The sequence below is a fragment of the Pangasianodon hypophthalmus genome, chromosome 22 (assembly GCF_027358585.1).
Source record: "Pangasianodon hypophthalmus isolate fPanHyp1 chromosome 22, fPanHyp1.pri, whole genome shotgun sequence".
Lineage (NCBI taxonomy): Eukaryota > Metazoa > Chordata > Actinopteri > Siluriformes > Pangasiidae > Pangasianodon > Pangasianodon hypophthalmus.
In genome coordinates, this window is record NC_069731.1 from 19,516,567 (window position 1) to 19,535,191 (window position 18,625).

Genomic DNA, 18,625 nt, shown 5'->3' on the forward strand with positions numbered 1-18,625 from the left:
TATTATTCAATAATAATCAAAAAATTTGGAACAGCTGCTGTAACTTTACCTTTAATGTAACGGAGAAAAGAAAATATCTTGTTTCACAGACATTAAATGTAATTATAAATGGATAAAAAGTATGGTGAATCAGTGTGTAATAAATAAAATCGTTAGCATTGGGATATTGCTGTGGTACAAAACAAACGTTATCCGTTTATAGTTACATTTAATGTCGTGGAACGTCTGGGAAACAAGTTAGTTCCTGTTCTCGCTTACGTTATAGCAGCTATAAACAGTCGTTTTCTCACCAGCTTCTCTTTTTTCTCTCTTGAAGTTAATAAGACAAAAAAATATGTAGCTTGTCATGTTACCGAGAAACCACAAAAAAGTGTCAACTCCTCTGTCCTGAAGAAGTTACAGCTTTACCTCTGACTGTTACAAGGCGCTGATACTGGAGACTCCTTCCTTACACAAAACTTCACCATAACAATGATTTCATGTGTTTTTAAAATCCGTTATTGAAGAAAGATGCGTGTTTTATTCCTTACATAATCAGCTGGACTCACTTACTGATTCGCATTCTGATTATACAGCCAATCTGGAACAAAGCAAAATAAGATCCATTCATGAACTGTGCAGATTTTTGAAGTTCAGCATTTCTGCATTTGCTTGTTCTGAGTTGCAGTAGCAGCATGTAGAGCACTACACGGTGTGTGTTTTCTGCCAGCGGCGTTGCTTTTCCACACTCGATGAATCATTGATGGTGTTAGGTTTCATTTGACAGCGAATATCAGCAAGTGCCAATTTATTTCTACTTTTTATATCATAACTTCTGACTTCATAGTGTACAGACGTTACGGTTAAAAAGCCAGACTTTCACATCTCTCGCCTTGGGGAGGAATGAAAATAACTCTTGTGCATCTGTGACAGTACAGCACCCCTGCTACCCTGATCATTTTCTTCTTTTCTTTTTGTATTTTATGATTTTATTTATTTATTTATTTTCAGAGCCTGAAGGAAAAAGGAGCAGTAATTAGTGTGTTTGGAAGGTCGGCGTGTAGCTGGTGTCCAAATAAGCTGCGACTTTTCTCACCGAGTGGTGAGGCCTACGCACCGGATCATGAACAGGCCACAAAACACAGAATAAAAAAATAAAATCTCTAGTAAACATCTCTCAATTGCCCCTGGTATTTTTTAGAAAACCGCACAAACTTCCACTGAATTTTATTACATTTTTTTTTTACCTCCAAGACTCCAAGAAGCTTTTCACTCCTTTAATTAAAATTTAGCATTTTTCAGTGTAGTTACTGGATAATTAGTTAATACAGCTCAGGGTTGGGAAAGCTTCACACGTTCCTTTTAATATTATTTATTTATGGATTTTTTTTGCTTAAAAATCCATCAAAAGATTTTTAAGATGTACGTCTGTTGGATTTACAACCTTATAACAGTTCAGATCTGGCCACGAAACAGTGATTGAGACAGGAGATTATTTCTAACTACTTTACCTTTGCGTGCCTGTTTGTTTTTCACGGCCTGTGTCAACGTGACAGAAGACGCTATTTTTATCCGGCAGTTATGTTTTCTAATCGCTGTTTATGCGCTTAATGAGAAGCCGGAGTCTCTTCAGAAATAATGTGCTGAAATGCTGCTCATATAAGAGGAACAATACACTCTGTGTCCTGCTGTTATGGGAAAATAATCAACTCCGTGGTAGTAACAGTAACTCCGCTTCATCACAACACCCTGTTGTGAATTATTTTCCTGTAACAGCACGACACGGTGTTTTATTCCACAGCAATTTGCCAACAATTACAATTTTGTATTTACTTAATCATGGCACGTCATACTTTCTATCCTTTTATAATTACGTTTAATATTCTGGAACGTCAGCTGTTCTCACTTACGTTCACCATTCCCTCAACTTTTTTCTCTCTCGAAGTTAATAAGATAAAAAAAAGCAGCTTGTCATTTTTTTGTTAAAGAGAAACCACAAAGCGTAAACTCCTCTGTCCTGAAGATGTCCAAAAACGTAAAGTTACAGCTTTACCTCTGACTGTTACAAAGCGCTGACACTGGAGACTCCTTCCGTAAATGTTAAATAAACTTACTTTACAGAAAACTTCACCACATTAAGGATTTTTAAAAATCTGTTTATATGGAGCGTCCACTGTACAAGTCCCTGTGAATGAGCTGTTACTATAGAAACGGTAACGTATTAGAACGAGCGCATTAATAATTAATATAAATGTGTGATTTGCAGCTGCACTACTGTCAGAGCTGCTGTTATAGAAAATAAATCAACACCTTCTGAGCAGTCAGAATTGAGAATTCAGCAGCTCCGAAATGACATATAAATGACATTTCATATAATGTTTCACCTTAGATGTTGTTAAAAAATCAAGAACTGCCCCTCTAACCTAAACCTAAAAAATTCATAACAAAAAGTTTTTAGTGAAATATTAAACTTTGACCTGAGAGAGAGAGAGAGAGAGAGAGAGAGAGAGAGAGCTAGCGAGCAAAGTGGGCGTGTCCCCTTTTCCCACCCAATGTTTTTCAAAATCTTTCAAAAAAATCTCTTCTTTTTTAAGGGAAGGTGAGGCATTTTTCTGTCATTTTCCAGTCTCCAGTTTTGAGAAACTGCGGATGTTTGGCTAGCGTTAGCTTGGTTAAAGGTGCATAATATGTTGGGTTTTTTCTTCTACCTGTCTTATGACAGCAAACATGCTTAATATCAGTTTCAAAAAATAAAGTTTTCTGTGTGACTTCGTTTTTAAGCTAAATTAGCCTTGTAGTTCGAGTGTAAAGTTATCAACCAGACGTCAAACACCACACATGTCTTGGATTAGCAGCTACATTTGTCATATGAGCAAATTTTATTTTTAATTGGGATTTGCCTCAAACTCTAAACTGTCATGTTCAATATTTATTAAAAAAACAGCAGACCTTGCTTTATCTAATAGTTACATCAGCCCGAGCATTTTGTGCTGACAGGAACAGCTACTGCTGTTATGATTGCACCATCTGCCTACAGTTCCTGCTAGTTCCAGGAGTTTGTCCCCATACTGAGTCTGGATGTGTGGCTCTGTCCCAGGTGTGTTATGGAACCTCTCGTCATGCGACGCCCTGAAGATGCCAATCATCCAGGATGCTCTGGCTGTCCTGACCAACACCGTGATCATCCCTCTGTCCGCCTGGGACGTCTCGCCGCATCAGGAGGACCGCAAGCTGCAGATGCACACGTCGCTCGTCCTGCGCAACGCCACCGGGTGCCTGAGGTCAGTGAGTTTTTTCAGTGCTATTAGAGGCGAAACAAAATGAGACTGTATCTGTATCTGTTTACTTCTCCAGATATCTGTAACTATAACCCAAAGTGGGCGTGGCCTTTTTTCACTGTGCTTCCCGGAAACACTGGAAAAAAAATGTGTCATAATTAAAAACTTACTGGATTCATTATTCAGATTAGTCGTAATGCCCACAGACAATAATAACAATAAATCTTTAAGCTTTACATGATGTGACACTAATGCGATAACAATTCCGCTAACAAATGATATATTGTGGCATTTATTTTCTTATTTTACATAAATTTGTAGTCTCGAATTTCAGAAATGTTATAAAATTCATTATTATCGAAAAATACTTTCAAGGAGGAAATGTTTGCATGATGCTAGCTAGCTATACATTTACAAATTGTAGCAGCGATGATTAGTAGCCACGGTTACCATGACAACAGGTCTGTGGCCACATGCCAAACCGTTTACGCATACGTAGTAGCTATGGTAATTTGAAATAGTGGAAAAATCCAGTTTTTTGTTGTTGGTTTTTTATTTACTTTGGTGTCGATTTCGTGTCGAATGTTTCGGTGTGCGGCGTTTCTTCACATCAGAAGTTTTTGAGATCATGGATGAAAACTAGCATTAATATATAAATATATAAATGTGGGCTCAAATTTATTACTCTAAATAGCTAATTTTGTGCATGAATTTAAAAAATAAGTTCCGTAGGTTTGCCCTGCGCTGTTTAACCAGTTTACTGTGTAACATTACCGTGTATCTGTAGCTAATAAAACCACAGTGATCCTCTTTTTCTTTCTTTCTGTTTTCCTTTTAAAGAAAAATAGCTTAAAAGTTATTTTTACCAGGTGCACCTCCAGTGACAGCTTGATTTTTAAGTGTATCCACAGAGCGGTGGGATTTTTTTTCCCTTATCCTGATACGAGGAACTCTTTCCTGCATGCGAGATTTTGACTTCAAACTGTCTCTGAAGCCTGACAGCGTGTTTATCAGTGTGACTGTGTGCTTTTATGTCTGTGAGCGGCTTTTAGACACGGTGTAACAGCATTTTCACTCGGTATAGTCACCGGAGGACAGGCATCACTCCTGCTTCTTCTTCTTCTTCTTCTTCTTCTTCTAGCAGTCTTGGTAGGGTTTCTCTCAAAAACCCGTTCCAAATAGGAACCAGTTTCAAAAAGGTGCAACGTTAATGCATGTGTTTCACTTCAAAATACTTTGTTTTTTAAGTAAAAGTACCAACCAGATAAGCACAACTATAGAAAAAAGTATTTCTCAAGGTTTCTGTGAATGGCTATCGATTCTAGCTCTACTGGGTACAGGAACACTTTTCTAAAAAGAAACTTTCTGTTGTAAACTTAGGATCTTAAAGATTTCCCTCAAAGGGACAAAGAAAAGAATCATTTAAGGTACTAAGTTTGCATTTTTCACGTTCGATTCTAAGAGTGACAGCTGTATCTGTACGTGACAGGAATAATTTCATCTTGCACCAAAAACAGTTCTTGGTTACAGCCATTAACCACTCAAAGAACTCTAGGAGAAACTCGTTTTCTTTTGAAGAGTATGGAAATGGATGCTCTTAAGGGATAGATAAAATGGTTGTAAACTGAAGGAACCCACACGTAGAACCCTACAGCAGATATCAGAAAATTATGAAGTTTTAAGAAAGTTAGCTTGTAATGCCCCAAATTGTAATGTTAAAAATAATCACCTGCAATGTTGATTCGCTTTACGACGTTCTTAGAACTTTGATCAGAGAACGTTCCTAAAACTTTGCCACAGCATTTTTCCCTAACAGACTGACTGTTCATGGGATCGAAATTGTCTAGAACCATAAAGGTCTTTTAAGCTGCCATTGTTAATTGAAAAAAGTTATAAAAAATGAATCCGCTCCACCTGACCATTCAGATTTGAGTATTTTTACTGAGCTGTACCTACATTCTTCCTGCATCAGCTCGCTTCTGAACAAACGGCAGCATTTTTATCTCATTTCATCTCATCCTGACAGAACAGTGTGAGACGGAGAGAGACGGCCGGTGCTAAAGGTAGAAAAGACGAAACGAGGACCATCTGGGTTCGGCTTTCACCCAGAGAAGCTGTTAATACATTTCAGATCATTACTGCATGTGAGAAATGGAGAAGTGAAGAATATAAAAGAAATGGAGGCCTGTATTTTTTATTTTGCAGCTAACATGGAGAATGTGTGCTACACACGCGTGATTTATACAGCGTAATAATGCATAATGATCGCGCATAATTTCTGCCGTGTTATGATTTATGCACGGGCTCCGTCGCTGGGAGTTGGGTGAAGAATAACACAGAGGAAGCCATGATTCTCCAGGGCTCAATATTACTCTCAGTGAGGCCTTCATTCTGCCTTGTATCCATAGCAACTCTGCTAAACGAACGTCTATGGAGCTTATCACACACCTTTGTTTGGTTTCAGAAATTCTGCTGAGATTCACCAAAGAAATGAGAGTTCATTTTTTTAGATGTGGAATTTTACAAATATGTCTTCAATTTGCCTGCGTAAATGAGACTTACTTCACCTTTTCTTCTGGCTCATTGCATGAGAAGAGCAATCTTGTCGATAGAGACATTTACACACACACACAGACAGACTTTCAGGAGTTTATTTTCTCTAAACAAAAAGCCGTGCTGTAAATTGCCCTCTGGAGTGAGATGACGCATCGCCTTGTCTCCAAACACAAGCTCCTTCGAAGGTGCACTATGTGCAGGTAATTACTGGCGTCTTTGTGTAGCTGGAAAACAATCCTGTAGCTGAAACGCAGTTCTTATTCTTAGAAGAAAAATTTTTTGTGGCTTTGCAGATGTTTGCCAATAGCTTGAAGTGCATAATGTGTAGGCAGGAAGTCATTCAGGTCACATACGGATTCAGTGTTTACGTACCGTATAATGCTGCCTGCTAAGATCACTCTATCTGTAGCTGTATCTGTTTAGTGCTCCAGATATCCATATCTGTATCTGGGTTTAAACACAAAGTGGGTGTGTTTTGAAGTTTAATACCTATTCCCCTGAGCGCAATGAAAGAAAAAAAAAAACAGATTTAGAAATATCAGCACAGTTACTCAACCTCAGCTACATCACTCCAGTTCATAATTGGTCTCAAATAGAGATGTGTGCGGAAATATTTTTGTGGTTATTTTGTTATTTGTACTTGCCTGCGATATTTTGTTGTCTCTATTTCCCAAAATATAAACAAACTACTTGGCTAATGTAATCCAACATGACCCTGACCAGGCAGTTACTAAGGATGAAAGTTTAATTGCTGTAAATACATCACACAGTGCCATAGGTTCGTGGTCTTTGTTTGTTCAGGCTGGATTAGTATGTCTTGTAGAGCATTTCGTTGGTTAGGGGTAAGACTGAGGATAATAGGAGTAGTTGGATCAAGTCCAGCTTCATCCCCTGGTCTTTTGGTTCTGCAGCAAGGACGAGCTCTGTTTAAGGTGATCTAATGTTGACATCACTACGTGGTACAGCATTTTGACTAGATAAGACACTAGGTTTTTGTGAAACTTCCGCAATGCTCATGTCCTAATTTGTAGCCCGTAAGATGTCCTTCACGAAATATCTCAATTCCACCACTGAAGATTTGTCAAAGTGTCTCTCACTCAGCTGGAGAGCGCTCAGGCAAGCCCCTGGAAAAGCAGTGAAGCGGCGTTTTTCGGAATTGAGCTCCATCCCAATGGGAATTTGATGCTCTTCCTTTATAAATCACTTCCACCAGCAGAAATCAAATGTCTTAAAAATCCTCCAGGTCTCCGTGGAGGAAAGATATGTCTAATAAAACCACATTTTCACAGGCATAAAAGACAATCCTACCAAGAAAAAGGCATCCCAGCATCCTACATGCTCAAGCAGCAGGTCTCAAGCTGTGGGGAAAAAAATACCCTCAATTTATCCTTATCAAACATCTCCGAAAGCACTTCAGGTGATAAGAAAGCACCTGGTGATTTAGGACTTGCGCTTGGCCAAACAGGAACATAGAGGAACGTGTCGGAATCTATCAGCACCCATCTTAGAAATCCGTGTAAGGTTTAGCATTTACCCTGTGGTTAGTTGATTTTCTTTTCAGGAGACCTGGCATGTCACCTGATAGGAGCACAGAGTATTCACTCCAGCACCAATAAGTATAGGGAGGTACTCTCGGGGAAGCCGAATGCTTTGATGAATGACTCTGTCAGTGGCAGCTGAAATGAGCTTTGTGAAGATGTACAGAGTTTGTCACTTAGCTGAAGGAGAAAGGTCCATCTGAGCTTCCATGTATTGTTCTGGGAAATCCATTACAGCTGGATATTACAAAACACCGGTCTTTTTAGCACTGTTCCCTGGGAGGATATTTATTTCTAATGGAATTGTAGGTTCATAACAGCTCGATTGATTTCCATATCAGTTAGAGAACACACAATGGTTCAACAGCCACTCGATATATATATATATATATATATATATACACCTCCCAAAAAGTCTAACAAGGCTACCTGGTCTATAGTGTTCCTTTCATCATTTATCAGAAATAAAAAATTCAAAATGAAGTCCCTCAAAAAAGATTTTCTCAGTCAAAAGGTATTCACTGAAAGTGATAATAACTCGTAGATCACTGGAGATCGTACTTATGTAGTTAAAACCAGGTGTTTGTATGAACGTATAATCTGTGCTCCATTCAGAATCTAGCTTCTGTACTGAGCATCATTGCAACTGTAAAGAAAGATTAGCAGGCACCATGTTTTTGAAAACCTTCAGAGTCATTGTTACAACCCAGTAATCGAGCATTGCAAGAAGGCTAATATTAGTAACCCAAGCAGAGCCCAAAAACCAAGAAGCTCAATTTCATAACAACAAAAAATCTTGATGCAACAGGCAGACTGGCCAAATCATAAGCTTAGCGAAAGGGGAAACTCCAGTCCTTCAGCTGTGGGGCTCAGACCTGAGATCCTCCTCTCCAAACTGATAAAAACTACAAAATAACAAAACAACTGCTGCCAGTCTGTGACAAAAAATGTCCAAGTCTTACAGAAGACAAATGAATGAATGAATGAATGAATGGATGGATGAATGAATGAATGAATGAAGGATTTCTCAATCTAACATGTTATTAAAGTTAGGCTAAGGATGAGGTTAGCTGCTTTAAATTTTCCCACAATCTACAATGTACTTTTGAGTTGAATGAATGAATAAATCAATGAATTTGCGCATTTGAATTCTTAACAATTATTCTTTGTTTTACATAATTCCCTCTGAAAAAGTTTTAAAAATGTTTTATTTTTATTTATGTTTATTTAGTGCCTTCTTGAACAATTATCAATGGACAAAATTTCTGAATTCTGATCAAATATAAACAGTTCTGTAGTGGACCATTCTGTGACAACACAGGACTGGACTGGACTTTTGGATTGGACTGGAGTGGACTGGACTGGAATTGTCTGGACTGGAGTGGACTTGACTGGATTGGAGTGGACTTGCTTGTAATGGACTAGAATAGACTAGACTGGATTAGTTTAGACTGTGATAGACTAGACTGTATTAGCTTGGATTGGACTGGACTTGCTTGTACTGGACTAAACTGGAGTCAATTAGTCTAGAGTAGCTTGGACTGAACTTGACTGGATTGGATTGGCATTGACTGGATTGGACTGTATTTGCGTGCACTGTACTACAATAAGCTGGACTTGCCTGGGCTGGAATACACTAGGTTGGACTAGGCTACACTAGACTACACTAGACTACATTATGTTGGATTGGACTTTATTTGACTGCAGTGGATTGGTTTGGGCTGGAAGTGAGTGGAATTGCCTGGACTGGATTTCACGTGACATTATCATAAAGGAATATTGAATGTTGATTGCATGCTGTTCTAGCTGTAAGGCCTTCCATGGCATGTGCGTTTGAGTAGATAGTAATGCCTCAGAAGCTCAAAGTGACATTGATGTGGAATTAAATTCAAATACAAATGAGGAGAAGAAAAAATAGTCAGAAATGGCGGCCCCCATATGCCGAAGAAGTCGTAGGAGAGCAACTCTTCACTTAGAACAGGTAATTGCCTTCATTAAGAGCAGGTGCTGGGAGAACAGCTGCAGAGTTTCTCAGAGAACAGTGTGGGGAAACGGTGAGCTCTCCTGATAATCAGGGTTTCCCAGCAGCCCAAATAAGCATGTTTACCTCTCCGAACCCCCAGAGTTGAGCTAGCGGGAGATCTCGCTTATCAGCATTCCAAACATGGCGACTGATATGAAGCCGAGTGTTTGGCAGGCAGGTATCTCAGTGGTGTCCTTTTTCACAGTCAAATGGCTGCGTGTGATGGATCTTCCCCTAAAACTGCTCGCTTATAAAACTGGCCATCTGCTAAGATGTCAGTCTGCGTTTTTTACAGTTAAATGAAAACTGTTGGCCCAGGATTTATGTGTTAACTGCTGGGACAGAGAAGAAAACCAGTGAAGTGTGCACATAATAAATCTTTTAGCCCCAAATCCTTATTTGTTTACAACAGCAGACCTAAATGAGTCCCTCGTGACTATTTAAAAAATCCTTGTAAAAAAAAAAGGTTTCCTTGTTTAAAAGAAAAGGATAAGGAGTTCAAGGTGTGATTAAACTGTGTTCAATAAGTAATTAGCTAACAAAGGATGTTAATTGATTAGATGGAGTTTATAGAGAGTGACGGAAAATAAATTACATGAATAAGCAGTAAAAGCGAAGTGCCTCATTAACCGTGGAAAATTAGCAAACACCTTTCTAGAACCTCATGATCAGGCATGTTGGACTGTGCAGCTCACCGTGTTCATCACAGTCACTTTTCTGGTCCGATTCTGATTAGCATTAACACTGTTATGTGACATCTGCCCCTGTGAGCATGCATACACACACGACGCTAGGAGATTACCAGCTCTTTTGCTGTATTAGGTTGCATATTTTTGCTCTCGACAAGCCTGAAGTGCTTTATGAAAGGTGTCAAGTGCGACTCGCTCACCATTCCGCTTCGTCAGCACAAAGCTGGCCGGCCCACACTCTCCCCCTGCGGATTTATTAAATAATTTTATCGTTTCTGAATATTGGCAGAGGGCACTCGGTTATTGGGTAGATCGTGTCAGAAGAGTGGTATTCCATCATGATGATGGTTGGATATATCAAGCACATGCTGTGGTCTAATTGCAGAGCCTATGATAGGCAGCTAGCTGTGAAAAATAATGCGACATCCCATGATGAGGCATTGCTCTTTTTTCTTTTTTTCATGCCAAATTGTTGGAGTACAGCAGAGCTCTATCACACCTTACACCCCTGATCTCTATAGTTTTCACTTTACTCATATCCAGAAGAAATCTAGACTCGCATGTACTTTAACTGATGCTTGTGAAGTGCTGGGTTAAGGAAAATCTAGGCTCTCTTTTTGAACAGATCCAACCCCAATTCGTCTTCTGTCTCCGTCTCGGATATTCTGTGTGCCTTTGAATGGAAGGTTTATTCGTTTAATGGCTGGAAATATTTCATTTCCTTTGCATCTGCATTTCACAGAACAGGCTATCACACTAATCCCTGGTTAATGCTTCGCCAGAAGTACGTCTCAGAAGAGTATGAAATGAACCACGGAAAGCCTGGATATTTGTATTTTTTATGTCTCAGCCACTAGGTGGTGGAGGAATTATATTTTCAGGTTGTCCATTTGTCCTTCTGTGCGTCCATCCGGGATTCTCGTTAGCACGATATCTCAAGAACGAGTGGTTGAATGTTTGTAGGATTGATATGGAATGATCATTGTAGCCAGCAGATGATCTGATTAGATTTTGGAATTGATCCAAACAGGTTCAAGGTCACAGCAAGGTCAAAAGTCTGAAATTGTTCTTCTTCAACAGAGTCCTTCCTTGTGAAATATATTTTAAAGATCTTCCATACACATTAGTAACAAGAAGGACTAGAGCTGTTAGCGGAGGAGGCGTCACCGGTCATGACGTTGGCGTCGAGTTCGACTTGTTTTGTTTACAAATATCATGAATGGTCTGGGAATGAAAGCCTGCCTAAGTAATGATATAATGTTGTGTCAAGACTGTCTTGACAAAAAAAAAACCTGTGCATTGTTTGTAGCAGAATGAATGCAACACATGCATTAGGGGTTTTTATTTAATTTTATCTTTTTTCGTGAGTCGTGGGAGGTTTGGGTATCATAACCTGGCTAACTAATGAAAGAATGTTGTAATTACAGTCATTTTTATTCATATAAATGTAGCATATTCTTGTGTGTGTGTGTGTGTGTTTAAGGCTAATGATACATCATTTACATCATTTTCAGTAGTAAGAATGCTGGTGGGTGTTTTATTTTATTGTAATTTATTTATTTTTAAAAATGAGTGGTCTGGTGATGAACTTCTGGTTAAGGAATAATATACTGATGTACTGTTTAGAGAAAAAAAATCAGTTTTGAGCAGCATGAATGATGAATATACCATATTTTCTTGTGTTGTTTATTTGTTTGTTTGTATATATTTGTTTATTTGTTTATTTTTAGGTCAGGAGAGGTCTGGGTATGATAACATGGCTAATGTGTTGTCAAGATTCTCTTCAGAAAAACTGTGCTTTTAAACGTCCGTTTTAAAAGATTTGAAAAATGTTCAGCAACAATGTCCTGTCTTTTGGATGATTTAACTAGTGAAAATGCATCATGGATAATAAGTTTGGATCACAGTTAGGCATGGTAGCTGAGCCAGTGAGGTCATTTCAAGCCATCCACATTATTATTTACTAATATAATTTTTTTTTAAATGATTAATTATGAATAAATGCGTACTGGAGTACAGTATACTAGACATGCTAATTGAGTTCATTGTAACCATTAAGTGAGCAGTTTTAGAAATAAATAAAAGATTGTATAAAATGGATTTTCAGATATATTTTAAAATAAAGGCTAAACGCTGTATTTGTTTGATAAGTGATGCAATAAAAACAGCTCTTGATGTTGCTCTCAGATTTTATACCCGAAACACGCGGCACGTTTCAGACCCGGTTTGTGTCCAAAGCAGCCGAGTTCACGGTTCCCTCGTGCCTCGGCTCTTGGCTTGTCTCGCTCTCAGGCTTTATGAACAGTAAGTGCTCGGCGTTTGTGTCTCCCCGAAGCCTTCAGAAGCACTGTTATTGTGTTACTGTGTTATTACATGGGGGGAAGCCAGGCATGACATGCACAAAGCTCTCCGCAGCACCTGATGCACATTAGCATAACCTCTGATTAGCTGTTTTCCCACGTGGCAGAGCTCGGTGTGCGACTTCTCACACAAAACGCTGCATTCAGAGAACTCGCCCTCTGCCAGCTGCAGTTTTAGTGTTTTGGATGTAAGACAATGTTTATGTGAAGGACAGATCAGCATTAACGTTCAAAAGTGAGACTCTGAGACAGAGACGTCCAAACAGTTCGCCAACCGTCACGGCGACTGACCGACAGGCACGTGTGAAGGGGCTCTGATTCTCCCGTTAGTGTGTCCAGTATGAGAAGTGTCTCTCTATCTCTCTCTCTCTCTCTCTCTCTCTCTCTCTGTCTGTCTGTCTGTCTGTCTGTCTCTCTCTCTCTCTCTTTGTGTCTCTCTTTGTCTGTATATCTCTCTAATTCTCTCTCTCTCTGTCTCTTTATTTTTTTATCTCTCTCTGTATTTGAAACAAAAATTCTCTCCCTCTGTCTGTCTCTTTCTCTCCCTCTCTCTCTCTCTCTCTCTGCCTGTCTCCCTCTCTCTCTTTCTGTCTTTCTGTGCCTCTGTCACTCTCTCTCTTTGTCTCTCTCTGTCTACCTCTTTGCACCTGTCTGTGTCTCTCTGTACCTCTCTCTCTCCTTGTCTCATGTCTATCTATCTATCTATCTATCACTCACTTATTTTTCATCATACATGATCAAAAAAAAAACACTAGTGAGTAAATATTGCACACACACACACACACACACACACACACACACACACACACACATGCACACAGCTAAGCTAGGCTAACGGTACTAGCTACACTCACCAGAGGCACCAACAATCTCTGCTATCGCTTTATATTTCTTCGTAATGTCTCTGTACACATTTAGGGAGAAGTCGTAAATGACAGGAGAAGATGAAATCGCAGCTATCTGTTTTTCGTCCAGGACTAATTGCAGGTAGGAACTAAAGTTGTGAGTGAGAAACTTAAGAAACATCGGACCACATGGATTATAGGATCCAAGGAATCATTCAAGCCAATCATTTGGATTTGTCTCTTTACTGTTACATACCTAATTTACATAGAACTGAGAAAATCTCAGAGCCTTCAGTCAAAGCCAGAGGAGCACGAATTGATCCTCGCCTTCAATCAGAGGCTCATTACACATTACCCAGAGTGCAATATATGAACACCAACACAGAAATGAATCTCAATAAGCGCTCAGGGACGGACAAACACTATGAAACCACAACACTCGGATGATGAACATCAATAACGCTGCTGAGGAAGCTTCAGAAATCACTGCAGTGCAACTTTTAATACAAAAAACATGAAGGTTTTAAAGATTTTTCCTGTGATCATTAGGCAGCACATGTTTATGACTTAACGGTTGTATTTATACCACAACGCTGTGGAATTCTGATTGGTCAGAAGGTGTTGATTAATTTTCTATAACAGCAGCTCAGACAGTAGTGCAGCTGGTTTATATTATTATGTTATCGTTTCTATAGTAACAGCTCATTCACAGACACTTGTACAGGAACTTGTGGACAAACCACATAAACAGACTTTCAAAAAATATTTAATATGGTGAAGTCTTCTGTAAGGAGACATTTATTTACTAAATGCAACATTTATGGAAGGAGTCTCCAGTGTCAGGGCTTTGTAACAGTCAGAGGTAGAGCTGAGGTAAATCTTCGGGACAGAGGAGTTTACGCTTTGCGGTTTCTCAGTAATATGACAAGCTGTGTTTTATTTTGTCTTATTAACTTCAAGAGAAAGAAACCAGAGAGGCTGGAACTAACCGGAATGAACTCGTTTCGTGGACTTTCTCAACATTAAATGAAGCTATAAATGGATAAAAAGTATGATGTATCATTCCTTAATAAATGTATATTGTAACTCCGGGCAAATTGCTGTCATATAAGAGGAATAAAGCACTTTTGGACATGCTGTTATAGGAAAATAATCATCTGGGTGGTTTTTACACGATATGTACAAGCAAAGAGCTTCTTCTGCCACAATACAGCATGTGATTTGTTTTGTTTTCCCTCCAGACTGAATGTTACAGAGTAACGGTGTGTTCAAGACGCCTCTCATATATATTTAAAGTTAGTTAGTGAATCAGCAGGCAGCTCTGCTGGCCGTGGTAAATATTTAATAAGTCAATATGGCAAAGCTGGAACATGAATAAATAGTGGAGTTTGTTGTGCTGGAGCGGTGTATTATCAGCACCAGCTAAATGATATAGCTCTAAAGCCTTTGCCAAGTTAATGTGTTGGAAAGAGAAGCTTCTCTGAGTGCAAATGTCATCATTTTGTTTCCTCGTTGTCTACCGATTGCGCAAAATGAAATGTGGCAATCGATTTGGGTCGGGCTGAGTGAAGAGAATGCAAATTAGACACGAGCGTCTCGTGGCATCTCTCATTCCGAGCCGTGTGAGAGAAATTACTTGGAATCTTGGAGGGTTTGGACGAGCCCCTGCAGGAGATCACAGTGTGTGTGTGTGTGTGTGTGTGTGTGTGTGTGTGTGTGTGTGTGTGTGTGCGTGTGATTTCTCTCGACTGGGCAGCCGAGGGCTATTAGTCAAGATCGAATCTTGCCTGCTGCAGTGACATGACGAACCGTTTTGGAATCTCGAATATGATTTTGATTTGCTGTTATTTTCAGCGGATTAAAAAAAGGAGGTAGAAATACGCTTGAGGTTTGTAACGCTGCCTTTGTTCTTTAAGTCAAGGCCATGTGAGGAATAAAACACTGCATGTCATGCCATTGTATGAAAATAATCAACAACAGAGTGGTGTAATGAGGCAGAGATCCTGTTACCCCCCCAGAGTTGATTATTTTCCTATAACAGCATGTGCTGCAGTGTTTTCTTCCTCTTATACCACATTTATTTTTATAATAATAATAATAATAATAACAAAACAACAATATATATTTAATTTAAATAGATTTACATATTTAAATTGAATATATTTGAATATTTAAATATAATTTTTTTTATTTTTTTGTAGCTACTATTCTAATCTGTTCATATAGAGTGCAATCAGGAACAGCTGCAACAAGTAATCAAATTTGATTTTTAAAAAATTAATAATAAAAATAGATTTTTTCATCATTCATTAGTTGGTCCGTGTTATTTTACAAAGCACAAAGTGTCACTTTTTCGAGTAGTGAATCAATTAGTTAATAAACTATTTTATTGACTCAGTAATGTTGATAAGTGCTACATTGTTTGATTTTACGCTGTATATATTTTAAATATATGTTCTATGTAAAGTCATCAAGTCGCCATCCTACGATCCCAAAATGAGTGAATCTCAAAATGAGTGAATCTCAAAATGAGTGAATCTCAAAATGAGTCGATCCCTAAATGAGTCAATTCCAAAAAGAGTCGATCTCAAAATGAGTCAATTCCAAAAAGAGTCGATCTCAAAATGACTCAATTCCAAAAAGAGTCGATCTCAAAATGAGTCAATTCCAAAATGAGTCAATTCCAAAAAAGAATCGATCTCAAAATGAGTCAATTCCAAAAATGAGTCGATCTCAAAATGAGTCAATTCCAAAATGAGTCAATTCCAAAAATGAGTCGATCTCAAAATGAGTCAATTCCAAAATGAGTCTTCGCTGATTCAAAGCACTGAAAACTAGGAGTCAAATCCAAACCTTCAGAATCGATTCCACACACAGAAAGTGTACAGATTTTAGATTATTTATAAAAAGTGATTGACTTAAAAACTTGATCATATTCTCATGCCATGACAATTTTTCTGATAAATGTTAGTAATATTATACCGTAGCCTAGTTAACAGTACTAGTTTGTACTATTTGCTGATTGCCAGAAAGAAAATTTTCAAATTTAGTATATTTTCCAACCAATCAAATTAATTGATTAAAAATCAATAGATTAATTAAGTATCATACAATATAAACAATAATCAGTAGTTGCAGTCCTACCATGAGGTATTCGGGGAAAATATCTAGTCGCTAATGCTAATAAAGACTCTCAGATTCTGAACACTAAGCACAGTTTTTGGAGATTTTAGAAGTTCATATTGGTTAATATTTGACGACTATTTACACAGCAACCCGCAATAAATAGCCATATAAATAAACTATTTTTGATCTTTCTGTCCCCTTCTCCTTGAGAAGTAAAGCAATCAAATATTTATTGTGTCAGAGGCGAAGACGGGATTCAGAGCGAGTCCATCAAACGACCCGGAGAATCTGATATGCAGATTAGTGTCACTCACTCACTGTGGGTTTCGGGGTGAGAGTCGCCGTGTACCGTGGGCTTTATCTGCTCCTGTAACGTGTGACGAGAAGAAGGATGATCGACCCACACATTGCTGATCTGTGCTCTCTGTCTCTCTATACATCTCCCTCTTTTATTCTATCGTTCCAGGCCAACCTACTTTGCACAAACGAACTAAAATTTTCGTAGGTAATCACACTTAAATCATTTACAGTTGTATTGTGTATCAAGTAGTAACATTTTGGGCAATAGTATGTTTGTGTGCAGACACACACACACACACACACACACACACACACGCACACACACACACCAATCCACCTAAGTGAAAGAAGAAATCAACATTTTTATTCAAATTTATTATAAATCAATAATCAATCAATCAATCAACCAATAATAGAGCAGTAAAATTAAAAATGATTAAATTAATAATTAAGAAGTAATTAATAAGTAAATAAATTATAAATAAATTCTGCTGCTACTACTACTACTACTAATAATAATAATAATAATAATAGCAGGAAAAATAAATAACTAAATACTATGAACATAGAAAAATTAATAAATACATTTAATTAATTAATTGATTGCTTAATTACTATTCAATTAATATTTTAATGAATTATTAGATTTTTTTTATTAAATGAACTACTAAACAACAAAATAATTAATAAGTATTATTAAAAATAATAATATTAATAGTAATGATGATAATAATGAATATATATATATATATATATATATCTGTGTTTCAGGAACGTGAGCTCGGCCGGGGAGGAGGCGAGGAGGAGGATGAGGGAGTGCGAAGGTCTGACAGACGCTTTGCTTTTCGTCATCCAGACTGCACTGGGGAGCAGCGAGATTGATAGCAAGGTTGGTGTCTGTCTTTTGTTTCCTCTAAACCATTCGTGAATATTTTGTGCTTGGATGCTTTCTGAAGGTGGCCCGGCTTCTGTCTCCTAAATGGTGTTCTTTAATCATGATTTAACGGCGCTCCTCTTCGGGGTGGTGATGCCGGCACAGGAAACGCGCTTATGGTAATGAGAATTGAGCGCTGAGCCGTGCTGATGCCACACACCGGACTCAGCGTTCTGCCTCTGGTCATTTCCAAACTCCAGCTCATTACAGCTTCCTCAGCACCTCCTCCTCCTCCTCTGTCTCATTCATCTTTTCCACCATCGCCAACTTTCTGCTCGAGTCTAAACCAAGCAAAAAAAACTTTCTCTAGCTCTTGCATCAGAATACAGTCCAGAAGTCTGAGTATGCCGATTTCATCATTATAAGAAAAACGGCACTAATTCAATTTTATACTATACTAGATTAGATTAGATTAGATTAGATTATATACACCATTACATTATACACACTATTACATCATTTCTAAATAATATAATCCTAATAATAATAATAATTATGTCCTTTATTTACTGATTTATATGATTTTAAGTCTAAGGGCAGCTTCAATACATATTTAATATATATATATATATATGCGACTCCATAACTCAAATTAAACACTAAAACAAGGCTTGAGGATGAGATAGGCGTAAGAGAGAGTCTTACCAAAGCAGTACTTATGGACCTTTATCCAACTTTCCAACACTGGAGCAACTAAAAAGTAGCTCCGGTTACTTTACACTCTGCTGAAGAAAAGGACCAATTCTGCACATTTATTTCTATACAAAGACGTTTTACAAAAATGTGTTTCTTAAATAATAATCATTATTATTCTACATCTGCCCTTACACTTCCAATGAAAGTTTGCAGTTCTGAAAAAATAGTTTTTGGTTCTTTTCTCAGTGCAAGGAGACATTTCAGTTCTCATTAGTGGTAATAAGTAATGCAAATGGATATTCATATTTATATATATATATATGGTGGAAGGTGGGCTGGTCTGATGAATCATGTTTTCTTT

General features: G+C 38.1%; 1 protein-coding gene across 6 annotated transcripts in view; it reads left to right on the forward strand.

Moving 5' to 3' along the window:
- Positions 1-18,625, forward strand: part of ctnnd2a (catenin (cadherin-associated protein), delta 2a) — a 265,685-nt gene that overhangs the window by 203,072 nt on the left and 43,988 nt on the right. For all 6 annotated transcript variants that reach the window (XM_034298153.2, XM_026938090.3, XM_026938091.3 and 3 more), the window contains 2 exons: positions 3,077-3,260; positions 17,466-17,583. In XM_034298153.2, the coding sequence (XP_034154044.1) occupies positions 3,077-3,260; positions 17,466-17,583 (302 nt within the window). The remainder of the gene's footprint in view (positions 1-3,076; positions 3,261-17,465; positions 17,584-18,625) is intronic.